Source organism: Haliotis cracherodii, unplaced genomic scaffold (assembly GCF_022045235.1).
Source record: "Haliotis cracherodii isolate W230 unplaced genomic scaffold, xgHalCrac1.p SCAF_17, whole genome shotgun sequence".
Classification (NCBI taxonomy): domain Eukaryota; kingdom Metazoa; phylum Mollusca; class Gastropoda; order Lepetellida; family Haliotidae; genus Haliotis; species Haliotis cracherodii.
This window is the reverse complement of record NW_027266272.1, coordinates 11,038,196-11,051,707: the sequence shown is the minus strand read 5'-3', so window position 1 is coordinate 11,051,707 and position 13,512 is coordinate 11,038,196. Positions and strand designations below refer to the sequence as shown.

Below are 13,512 nucleotides of genomic sequence, written 5' to 3'. Positions count from 1 at the left end.
TCACCATACGTAACAATACAGGATGAAAAGGGCTACAGATCGCCAGCCACTGAAGGTAGATCACCAGACCAGGGACCATGGGGACTAACAGTACCCTTCCTACCTGCACGGACCCCAGCAGGATTTACACCATCTCTTCTGTCGCTGGCGAATGTACGTAATTTTAACCACAATTAAAACGACAAAGATATTCTACGTTTAAAAGCTTAGTAGGTGTAAATATTCTTTGAATGACATGGAATTACGATTTCCTCTCGAGGGGACAATAATTTGACACTACTTTAACCCCCTACAGCCACTAACCATCTCAGATATAAATATATTCTACCAATTTTAAAAAGACATTCATTTTACACAAAAAATGTATTATATAATTCTATTTATTTTAAAAAGCCAATAATTAAATGAGAACTAACATCATTAACAAGATCCTTTATAGATGAAACCTTGAAATATGTATCCTTTGTGATGGAAAAATCAACACAGCCAAGCAGGACATGCTTGACTGATTCTTTCATCACAAGGGATACAGAACGGAGTATCATCTTTCAACAAATATTCATGAGTATAACGAGAATGGCCAATACGACATCGTTGGTTTATTTCTGAAAATCAGCTACAGTTTCTTAAACGAGGGCCTGACGAGTTTAGCCAGGATCTTGCAGCTTCTATGCCTGTGGTCCTGGTGGCAGCCTGGCAGTGATGGTACGCAGTAAGGATGCAGCGTAAAGCAATATTTACTCACTCACTCACTCACTCACTCAGGCACGCACGCACGCACGCACTCACTCACTCACTCACTCACTCACTCACTCACAATAAGGATAAGTCCCAAACGACAAGTCATATATTCCCTTTTTGAGGAACGATTTTAATTCAGCTTACCAACTTGAGTTAATAAGGACTGAATTCGAAAAGATGACCTCTATGTTTCAGAATGATCAAGGATTATTGTAAATAATGGAGTATTCATAGCTCGAGGCGGTACAGGTGGCCCCGTCGTCTATTCGCTGTGCAGAGTTGCGTCCCTTGAGCACACCAGAAACCTATGATTGTGGTTCGAATCCCGGTTCATCCTTATCATGTTTCTAGGTTTGTCAGCACCATACTCGTGCTCGTGGGTTTCACAAAGTGGTTAACGTCTGAGACCTGCATAACCTCGGGCTTTCCTCCTACATTAAGTTGACACGCCGTGAAATAACTGGAATACCAAAGCAGCGTTAAACCCAACTCACTCACTGGCTTACTCATAGTGTGAATCTTCCATCAAGATCTTCGAAACGAAAAGTAAAAAACAAATTCTACGAAACAGACATTATAACATGTTGGTTATGTTACGATTTCACGGTCAAAGACACCTTCGATCCAACACAATCTGTGTTTGTGTGTTACTGTTCCCAGCACGGGTCACATGTTGACTTTAACCCGCGTCTTCGCTATGTGTAAACATAGAGTGGCGAGACGTGCCTCATCTACGAACACTCTATTGGGAAACTAATGACAATTTAAAAAAAATCTTGGAAATGTGACCTGACACTTTTATTCCGAATTAATACCTTTTCAATATTAAGGTAGAATGGCACTTTAATATATACACACACAATCTTGCAGGTTGTTGGCGTTCGACAGCTGGGGCTATGTTCGTGTATGTACGTGTGTGTGTATTGTTGGGTCGATTTAAACCGTTCATTTCTACAATGCACAGGTTGGTAGACACAATTGCGTGAACACTTTAATACAACTTCTTCACATGCGGTTTGATAAAAACGATTTGAGAAATAAAAAAATTAAAATACTATATCTAAAACGAACCAATTAGGAGATAAACATACTGTGTTTTCAAGAGCTAGCTATAGTTACCTGTACATAGATTTAACCGTGCTTAATTGAATTTGGAAGCGAACGGGCAGCTCTACGCTGAAAACACAGTATGTTTATCTCCATTCTACCATGACTGTATAAAACGCGAACTCTTTGGTGTCAGCAAATATATTGAGTGAGTGAGTGAGTTAGGATTAACGCCACTTTTAACAGTATTCCAGTTATATCGCGGCGTGTCAGCTTAATGTGGGAGAAAAGCCCGAAGTGATGCAGGTCTAAGACGTTTACCACTTCGGTGAAACCCACGAGCACGGGTATGGTGCTGACAAAGCTAGAAACATAATCGGGGCGAACCGGGATTCGAACCAACAATCATAGGTTTCTGGCGTGCCCAAGGGACGCAACTCTGCACAGCGAATCGACTCAGACGACTGGGCCATCCGTGCTCCCGCAAATATATTGAGTGGAGAGGTATGGGTTGAGTCCAATTGTCGATCTGAATTATTTAATCACCGACAACAGCCTTTAAACAAAATATGGCGCCGTTTGTTTACACCGTAATACTTTAGAAGAACTTATGACAGGCACTGAAAGCATGTAGCGCGGCAACATGAGGTAGGCACCCATGAAGAAAAATTAGTAAGCCTGGCAAAGGTTTCGTAAAACACCGCGCGTCACTATTATGACGTCAATATTCATATTGAACCCTTTACCTCGATATTTGGTGGTTATATTGGATTTATGCAAATGTTTGAGTATTCTACATGCATCCTTGGGTCTGTTTACCTCAATGTAGAAGTTCAAATCACTCAATATGTCATCAGAGACCAACAGTGTATTGATATTCTATGTCTAACCATCAAACTCTTGACGGCCATCATGGAATTTGGGGCCACCAGGGGTCTCTGGTGACGGAGTTTCTATCTAAAAGTGTAAACTATACTTCAGTGAGTTAGTGTGCGAAGTCATATGCATATAAGTCCTAGCACACTGTTTTAGAGTTAAAAGATTCAGCAATGTAAACACACATTTAGGAAACTTGTCAGCCATCTTGAATTTAGCGGCCATCTTGAACGTTTGTAGATTTCGTCAATAGTCGATAACGTTCAGCACGGTTGTGGATATCTTTTAGAAACATAATACGGCTATTTCGCAATACAACATATGCATTTTTTCATCAAAACGTTGAACTTCATCTGATATATGGAAAATATATTGATAATTGGTGGCCATATTGGATCATGCAAATTAGACATATTTCCCAAACTAGGACTGCTTGGGACTTTTAGTATGTTGTTTTCGGGACCTTGTCCAAATGCATTGTGGTGAAATAAATTCGGTTGCAATTTGTTCCAAGTTGAGTGCAAAAATGGCCTAGATTGCCTGGAGTAGTCCACAAAACTTGAAATACATTCTCTTTGAAGATTTTTGGAAATATTCCAACAGACGGCGGTCTGTAAATGGTCGAGTCTGGAACAGACAATCAAGTGATTGACATCATAAGCATCGATCCAAGCAATTGGGATACGATGACATGCATCAACTAAGTCAGTGAGCCTGACCACCCGATCCCGTTAGTCGCCTCTTAAATTAGTATCTTGAAATTTCAAGTTAGTTTCATGAAATTTCAAAAGAGTATCTTGAAATTTCAAGACAACAAATAAAAAAAAATGGCCCTAAACGCTTACGTATTGAAGAGGCAAACAAACAAAGAAACCAACCTCACCGACTGCGAGGTGAAATAAGCTAACATTTACGGATATTTGTGGTGCGCTTCACTCACTATCGTCATTTTCTGGTGCGAGTCGATCATTCGATTACCACGTGACAGCAACAGCATCAGGCGTGATAATAACGGGTGAGTGAGAGAATGAATGAATGTTGTTTAACGCCGTAGACAGCATAGCAGAACGATGGTATATGTATTATCGAATTTCACCGCACAAAAAAAGTAAGTAATCATCAGCCAAGTCTATTTTAAAACTGAATCTATACCCGTTCTTCTTTAACCTACACACGGTCGCGACCAATAGATTTTCTATGGGATACTGGGTTGCCTTGTCTCTTTATTAAAGACTCCTCGCGCAATTATCTGTGCAGCGTTGTGTCCCCTAGTGGAGCAGGATCCGATTATCATGAGTTCGAATTATAGATTCTCCCAGATCATGTTTCTAGGTTTGTCAGCAACTCCCTCGTGCTCATGGGTTTTATGAGTGGTTAACGTCCACCCTCCCACATCAAGCTGACAGGCCGACATACAACCTCACTGTCAACAAGCAAACTATCAACTATCTTTTAAATAATATATTTCCATCTCTAATTTACACTCCAGTGCCGTAGCCAGCCCCCCTCACCCGGATTTTTTAAACTTTTTTTTTTTATAGAAAACAGTTTTATTTGAATCGAGTTGGGGACAAGTGATGTACATGATGACATGTACAAATATTGCCTTGCACTCTAATGATTCAAAGATTCAAACAAGTTCATGACTGGTACTCCTATTTTTAATACTTGTAATCAAACTTTCTAGGCAACCACGTGATTTGTCATTTCCACACGAACAAAATGAAATGATATATTCGACAGGTGTTCTGAATCCATAATAAGATCTTCTATTTTTAAGAATGCTCATTTCTACTAGACATTCTTGTTGATTATGAACCATTTTTTATCAACAATCTATGCAGTTCGACATATCAAACAACCAATAAAGTTCGACATATCACGTAGGGCGATCACTGTTGCCATGACTCATTCCTGACGCATCGTAATATTGGGAAATCCTATTCCACAAATACATGAAGTATTCTTTTGCGTGAAACCACGTTTGGCGCATGTGCAGTCGTGAGGAGTGATTGTCATATCCGGTTTGACAAATCTACGGTCTCGCAGTGAAATAAACAAAGTTTCCGTTCATATTTTTGGTGTCAGTGCAGGTAATTAACCACATGGATGTCCCTAAACAACAGACAGCTGTTACTGTTATTGAATGATGACAATAGTAGTAGTGTCTGTTTTAGTATTTGATCGTGTTTGACATTGTTTGGGACAGTGCAGACGTCAAAACGCTCATGCAAATCAAAACATGTCGGAACGAAAACCCCAGCCATGCTGCAACTATGTGATGGTATCGCTGTATTAGTTATTAGAACACTCACACTTGTCACTATTTGAGACCATGTTTGATTAAGTGTGAAATTTTCAATATCGTTGCCGTGTTTTTGCCTTAGAAACAGGCCTACTCTCAGTCGCAGGTATGTAATGTCCAAACTTAAAAAAATATTGCACTGCCATCTGTATACATGGTGAATGTATTGTGGCATATCAGTGACATATCCTTTTGGGGTTTTTTTTGGCCTACATTTCAGATAAGACATTATTTTCGTTACATTTTACGTTATGTTTACTAGACTTAAGATTAAGAAAGTCCTTATTCGCCACCGACTGAATATGTGTCTGCAAATGAAATTCCTCTATGTTCATGATGTTTACAAAGTTTTCTTATAATTCTTTACTATGATTGATAATTATTTATTGAAACTGATGGCTGCTCATTATCGTTACTGAAAATAATTAGAATTTTCATGCCAACAGGTTCAGATATAAAGCTATTCTTTAGCGTTTGTGTGAAAGTAACTAAGGAAGTTACTTGAGCATAATTTATAAATAGGCATATGTTACCCAAATAATACAGAATGTATAGTGAATATCTGTCTACCATCTTGCCAACCATTATTTTGAATAGGAAGGCTGCTACTGGATGAGCAGCAGACTGGCTATGTGACATCAATGGTTGGGTTTAGTCATGGATCTTTGAATGCATTTGTATACTTCTGTTACTCAACATTCAAATGTCCATATAACTGCTTCATTCTTTTGTCCATTTAACTTGTATGCTGAAGGCCTGAGATTGATTCCACAAATGTTTACAATGTGTGAAGCCTGTGTTTGTGCCCCCTATTGTGATATTGTTTGGACCATATGGTAAACTAGAAAAAAGAAGCCTAAAACTGTTCTCAATCCATGCACGTACTATTGTTTTGTCAACAATTGCCAATATTAGCTTTGAAATGTGAGCTTGCAAATACACTTTGCATTTCTGTGTAGACCAGAACTGTGCTATATAATAATTATCAAGTTCAAATTTACCTTGTTTAGTTGTATTTGAACATGTTAAAAGCATGAATTTATACCTCAGTTTTTATATTTAAATTTGATATGTGAATATCAATGGTAAATATTGAGTGAAGATTTTATAACTGAATCAGTAGAAATCATGACCCCTTTCACAGACATGATCACGTTTTGTCATGTATTATCGCCATGGCTGTGGTTTCTTTTTAGATTACCAAGAGCTGAAGATGAATGTGGGTGTGGCTCACAGTGACGCTAATCCCACCCACTCGTACCTCAACAGCAAGGGGATATGGATCACATACATCATCATCATCTTCACTGCTCACCTACTCATCCTCAGTGTCCCCTTCTTCTCTGTAGCAGTGGCCTGGACTCTCACCAATGTCTTTCATGATGTGGTAGGTTACCATGGTTACAATCACTGGACATTTCTGGTGTCCCCTGTCGTGATATTGCTGGAATGTTGCTAAAAGCGGTGAAAACCATACTCACTCACTACAATCACTGGAAAAAGTGGGTGGCTACAGTAGTGATTTGAGACGCTTTGTTAATATTCATTCTACCATGAATTTGGAAATTGCTCGATTCTGATTGGTCAATCAGAGGCTATTAAATCACAATAAACCCCCTCTATTTAAAACAGCTGGTTTGACGGCCACATCACGGAAGCTAATATTCATAGAATAGAACTTTTTTTCAATCATTGTCAGTAAGCGTATTTAAGTAATTAAACCTACAATTATAGCTTACAAATTGCAAAGTTACCGTTTCTACAAAATTCAAAGGATGTGTGTCAATACAATTCGTGCAGAAAAAAATGATAGAAATCAACAAAGAGAGTGTATTTTAAGTTTTGGGGACAACAGAGAGCTTGGGATTTGGCACTCTTCTACATACATGTACGACTGTAACGTCACATCTTTTGCGTCACAATGAGCGATATGACGCCATAATGGTGATGTTTGGTGTAGAACGAAAGCTTTGCAAAGCTTGCTTAGTTTTCTTTAGGGGTGCCAACCTCATGTTAGCTTTCCAAGTTGCTGTGCTTATATGCTGTCAATGCCTGTCCCATGTTCGAGTGAAGTATTACCATGCTAAATTTAACATTTGAAACCTCACCTTGCACCTTCGGTTCCAAATTCAATTTAGTGCTGTTAAATTTACAGGTAACCTAGCTCTACATTGAAAACACAGTATGTTTATCTTCTATTTATCCAGTACTTGCTTCTATAGATGTGCACAGTAGGATATTTCTTCATATCTAGGGTTAGAGATGTATTATCCTGAATTTTGATTGGTTGCCTGATTGGTATCCTGAGCACAATGATAATCGTTTACATAAGATGTAAATGTTCGAATCTAACTCCACCTGTCCACAGATTTTATTATATACTACCTTCTACTTGGAAACAAATTATTTTGAAGGTTTTGTTAACATTATCAGTGCAGTCAAACATATGACTGTTTAGCTATTGGGAATCTGAGCAGGTGTAAGTCTATGTATTCTACCTAGAAATGATTCAGTGTGACATCAGATAGGAAGTTTGCCTCTCCTACATACAGTATACTAAACGAGGTCCCGTGCAATACCAATTTTATTTATTTGATGAGCAAAAGCAAGTCAAGATACCAGAACTATTCACAGGTTTATTAAAATTGGTATTACATGGGGGCGAGTTTAGTATTTTATTTATGACTTGCCATTTATAACTTTTTTAGAATTTCACTGTTGTGTGTATGAACAGGCAGACATCTACATGATCCACAACATAATGCAATTGAGTTTAACTTTAACAGAATCACACTTCAAACAAGTCAAACGTTGACACATATTAATTTAATACCATACAACGGCCCACCTTTAGAATTCACAAAGTTATTGTAGCGCTAAGGTTATCATAAGGTAACTTAAATACTTTAACAGAAATTTATGGCGGCCGTTGCGCTACAATACGATCTCCTTGTGGAACCACAAAGTTTACATTCACGTCACAATACCCTATGCCGTAATTTGTGGTATTTTATTGCAATATCCACCGGCAACACAATGCCATGGCAAAGCACACACAGAAAGACATTTAGTTCTTCTTTGTGATTTTTACTCATGATCACATGCAAAAACTACATCATCATGATTATCATGATATGGGTTGTGATTTCATTTAGATTTGCGGGGTGGTCGGGTAGCCTAGTGGTTAAAGCGTTCACTCGTCACGCCGAAGACCCGGGTTCGATTCCCGACACGGGTACAATGTGTGAAGCCCATTTCTGGTGTCCCCCGCCGTGATATTGCTGGAATATTGCTAAAAGCGGCATAAAACCATACTCAGTCAGTCAGTCAGTCATTTAGATTTGCTACATGTAACTTTTAAAGTAGGATGGGTAGGATACCAAAGTTGAGTGAAAAAAAGGCATGGCAGATTTTCTTGTATTATGATCATCCCAACATTGCCTTATAAGTTTTAAGATGGTCTCAAACACTAACTTGATTTTCAAATTAGTGTTAATACATGTAGTGTTTCTGATATTGGATGATGAATATGCTTCTTGAGTCTCTTGAGATGAGATATGTCAACACTGGTTGATAAGAGTAGATAACTTCCTCAGTAGCCTTCATAGTTTTCCTAACTTAGTCATCCTGTGTTGCTATGTTTGATATCAAATGGCACTTGGGTGAGATTCTATATGTATGCAGTGGTATAAATTGTTTAAAGTTCAGGATGATAGGTGATCACATATTCGGTGAATCGAACCGTATCCATTCATGAATTGAATTCGTTATTCGTGGCTACTAGAATCGAATATTTATGAATATGCAGTGATGTGTATTTACATACCCTGTACCTAAAAATATCCATAAGAACATATCATATGCATAGATTTCTTTCAAAGACAACACTCTTATAAAATTTAATTTGACAGTATTGCGGTCACTGGTCATTGTCATTTTTGAGCAGATACTAGTACCTGGATAAGTACAGTATATAAATGTATAATATATTAATAATCAACAAACCATGTCAAATAATTTATTTTGTCATTGTTTCACTGAATATAATAAGTAATACATCAACTGCTGACTTGTTATTGTATTCGTGAATGAATATTCATATTCTTTACCCTATATTGGTGATATGAATTGTATTCGCCTCATAATGTATTCGTTGCAGCCCTAGTAATAACTCCTAATCCTAAGCCTTCGGGATTTCCCAACAACATTCTGGTCATAAGAGGATGGGATAGTCACCGGTCAGACTCGGTGACTTGGTTGACTGCATGTCATTGTACACTGACTGGGTTATTGTTTACAATATCCACTCCTGGATTATCTGGTCCACACATTTTTTTTTTTTTTACAGGCTGCCATCATATATTGTAGAGTGTGGCATTAAACACTTTAAACAAGAAAGAAATGTCAAACAAACCTTAACATTTAAGAAACATCAGCCTCCCTGGCACCTGAAAGCTCTTTGAAAGTATACTAATTGTGTGAAACTAAGACCATTGTAAACATTGTGTCTCTATTATTATTGTAAGCATAAACCAAGCTTACTGCTCTACTGATGGAGTCATAACATTTGAGTTAATGGCTTGAATCTAGCTTCCTGGGTCTGCGAATTGACACGAACCTAGGCACCCTTTAAGATGTACCTTTCAGCCATTAAACTGATATTACTGGATTACTGTTAAAATCTGCGTTAAACCCAACTCCAAACCCACTCAATCACTTCAGAACATCAATCTTACAAAGTGAGCACCCATCCAGCCGACCACTCTTCCCCTGATTTGGGCATTAGGTAAAAAGAGAGTGAAGATTATTAGCCTGGTCACATGTTTCCAGTGCACATGAGCAGACAAGGTGTGTGTTCAGGTGAGATGGGATTTTTTGTTCTCCGGGAACACAGTTGAGGAAGTTTCCACTACATTTTGCAAATGGGGTGAGATAAGCAACAGTATGAGTCAGGATAAAGGATATTTTCACTCTAATAAAATACATGTTTGGCTATAGTAATGTTTGTAATGACCAGTGACTTCTATATGTTATGTGAGTTAGTTTGTAACTCTGAAGGGTTCTCTGTTTCTTGCAGATTATGTTCTGCATCCTGCACGTGACGAAGGGCACACCGTGGGAGACGCCTGACCAGGGAGATGCCCGGATGGAGACCCAGTGGGAGCAGATTGACTATGGAAAGCAGTTTACAGCAACTAAAAAATTTCTCACTATGGTTCCTATTGCATTGTAAGTACCTGTTTGTTCAGATAAGTCCTGTCAGGATTACAAGACAGTCTGCTCAATGTCGGTGTACGTTAGTAGTCTCCAAAGTTGTTGGCACAGACTGTAAAGTATTCAGAGCATGTTTAATGACATGGGATCCATAAACGTCATGAAAATCAAGTGAAGAATGCCACATGTTGCAAGGCAAGAGCAAAAGCTTTCATACCTTGAACCCATCAAAAGTAATACCTAGAGTCCCATGGACTTCAAAATAGACATAGGTAAATCCATGATTATTTAGAGATCAGTGTTCATTAGATAAAGTGCTCCTAGCACCATGACAGTCTTAGTGCCAATAGTGTGACCTGTGCTTACACAAAAGTTAGTACATGTGTGATAAAGTAATGTCAGTTAAAGGTATGATTATCCAAAGCTGTCAAAATTATGGTGTTCAAAGTTCATGTCACCAGGCTAGAAAAGTGCAGGTGCTGAATGATGACTTGGCAGAATATGGATGAAGCTCTAATTGTAAACTCCAGGGACCTGATCTTAGGGCTACGATTGTCATAAGTCCAGGGATGGAGACGGCCATTATCATGATTATTATGTTAGTCCGAGACTAGTAACGACTAGTTGTTTTATCCCAAAATCTAGTTATTTTACATAACCACTTGTCCGGAATTACGATTCCCAACATGGGTACAATGTGTTAAGCCCATTTCTGGTGTCCCCTGTCGTGATATTGCTGCAATATTGCTAAAGGCGGAGTAAAACCATATTTACTCACTCACTCACAGAACACATCTGTGTACATTATCGTGTGTAGTAATTAGTATGATGTTACAGATAATCCACATGACTGACATTTGAACTGGAAGTATTTACGGCATAGCTAATTATTTTTTCTTTATTATTTCAGATTTTTCTTGGCAAGTTTTTATACAAGATACGACAGGTATCATTTTATGATGAATGCAGCTTGCCTCGGACTCAGTATTATTCCCAAACTGCCAATGTTTCACGGGGTTCGTCTGTTTGGTATCAACAAATATTAGTTGAAGATGTGACCCATTTCTTCCCGATCAAGCAAACACTGATGCTATACAAAGTCGTCATGGATACCACATATATTCTATCTTCACATTTATGGTATTTTAGTTGCACTTGAGAACGGTATGGACATTCACCCTGTGTGATATATTTTTTTAGCTTGTGGCTGTAAATGAAATTGTAAGTGTCTGTTTTATGGGATTTGTTTTGACTTGGAAGGAATCCATTGTGTTTATGTTTTTGAGACTGGTAACATTCACTTGTGAATATTTGAGAATTCATTACCCAAAATGTGCCTCTTGCAGAAATGTTGTGTGGAAGGAAATCATTTGTAATGATCTGATCTGAGAGCTGCTCTCAATCCTACAATGTTAAGGAATATCGGGTCCTGTCAGTTCTGTCATTGAGCATCTGATTATTGAAATATTGATGCAATATGTCTCCTAAGAAAGGCCCCATTTCTGGTGTCCCCCGCCGTGATATTGCTGGAATATTGCTAAAAGCGGCGTAAAACCATACTCACTCACTCGTAAGAAAGACTGATACACAATAAAAAAAATATGCTCCAGATATAGCTAGAAGGGGCCTTGTGGTTTTAAGCGTTCACTCGTCAGGCTGAAGACCCGGGTTCGATTCCCGACATGGGTACAATTTATGAAGCCCATTTCTGGTGTCCCCTGTCGTGATATTGCTGGAATATTGTGAAAAACCATACTCACTTACTCATAGCTTGAATGTATTTGCTAAACCTGAGCCATGTTTCTGTATTAAAGTGGCACCATTCATTCTAGTAATAAAGAGTTTTTTCGTAAAGACATGATAGAATAAGAAAGGCATTGATAATAATTATGAAAATATTTCCGCTAATTTGAGTTTGTAGAAGCTTAATCTCAAACCGAAAAGGTTTACTATAGTTTCAATTGTTATTATAATCTTCTCTGGTATCATTCCTCTGTGTACATCACTGTACATGGTACATGTTGTGTTGATATTTATGTATATCACAATGTTTTTCAGTTGATATATTGATGCTGGAATGTCCAAGTAATGTCAGCCCTAGTCTATCAACTTCTTGTGACCATGATAACATTATGTATATGTGAAGAATTATAAATGCTTAAAAGAGAAAGTGTTTGAAATGTTTGTTTCTTTGAGAATATAGTTGCACTAGCATTTTGATGAGCTCTGGTACAGCTCTTTGCATATTGAATGGTTTGAGTTTTTTTTTTCATTTTTATATTTTTAAGATGTTTTAACACATTACACATTTTCTTGAGCAGCGAATTCAATTTTATTTCATTGTATTCAACAATTAAATTAAAAAAGGGAATGAGAACAGTTTAATTATTTAGGGAGACATAATTGGATATGTGGAAAGATTGTCAAAGATATGAAGAGTTATCTTGCCTTTGAATGGTATCAGCTACTGCAGGGGTAGAAGCTCGTTCTTAGCGTTACAAATTGTTATACCGGTAACTGTATCCAGTGACTGTCTAGAGATGTTTCCAGATACTTGTTTAAGGATGTTTCACCATGGCGACAGTAAGGAAACCGGTCTCTTCACGTGGTGTTTGGAATCAGGGCGATAGAAACTGGCACTAGTCCTGTAGTCCTTGCCAAACTGCCCAATGGTTAAGGTATCATAAGGACTAGTAGAAATTTGCTATTTTGAAGGGTTTTGCTATATGTTATCATTATATAAGGACAAAAAATGTTAGTTTCTATCACTGAATCAGTGGCCTTGTAAATCTAGGCGTGAACTTTATTAGTTAAATTAACACATTGTTGGATCTATTGGCTTTCCACATATTACCTGAGGAATGTTTAACAATCTTTGTAAGTGAGTGCTTTTCCAAATACCGGTATACTATGTCTGGGGGAAAAGTGTAATTTGTTATGTTTGGGTATTGTAGAAATTTGCAGTAAGTTTTGTTAAATACTTGTGAATACTCAGCATAGATTTTCCCCATCCCTCCTGAACTATCTGAAAACATCAGGCAGATCTCAGACAAGGGGTGGGGGGGTCGGGTAGCCTAGTGGTTAAAGCGTTTGCTGGTCACACCGAAGACCCAGGTTCGATTCCCGACATGGGTACAATGTGTGAAGCCCATTTCTGGTGTCCCCCGCCATGATATTGCTGGAATATTGCTAAAAGCGGCGAAAAAAACAAACTCACTCACTCACTCAGACAAGGGGCGATGGCAGGATCAGTTGTTGAACAAAGTCACTATCATTAAATTACAATATCCTTATTATCCTTTAAATTCATCCTGGCCTCGATCCTAATG

The 13,512-nt window shown here is 38.1% G+C and overlaps 1 protein-coding gene across 1 annotated transcript; it reads left to right on the top strand.

The window, feature by feature from the left end:
- Positions 1-4,675: 4,675 nt before the first annotated feature.
- Positions 4,676-12,737, top strand: LOC139464375 (ORM1-like protein 2). Its single transcript, XM_071245905.1, has 4 exons — positions 4,676-4,757; positions 6,166-6,356; positions 10,047-10,198; positions 11,094-12,737. Exons 2-4 carry the CDS (start codon positions 6,183-6,185, stop codon positions 11,227-11,229), a joined length of 462 nt encoding a protein of 153 aa, XP_071102006.1. The 5' UTR covers positions 4,676-4,757; positions 6,166-6,182; the 3' UTR covers positions 11,230-12,737.
- The last annotated feature ends 775 nt before the right edge of the window (positions 12,738-13,512 follow it).

Bases quoted from the DNA above. Each gene is read 5' to 3' on its own strand.
- LOC139464375 (XM_071245905.1), top strand. From the start codon at position 6,183: ATGAATGTGGGTGTGGCTCACAGTGACGCTAATCCCACCCACTCGTAC. The intron at 6,357-10,046 runs GTAGGTTACCAT...TGTTTCTTGCAG, and splicing joins CCAATGTCTTTCATGATGTG to ATTATGTTCTGCATCCTGCA. The intron at 10,199-11,093 runs GTAAGTACCTGT...TTATTATTTCAG, and splicing joins ACTATGGTTCCTATTGCATT to ATTTTTCTTGGCAAGTTTTT.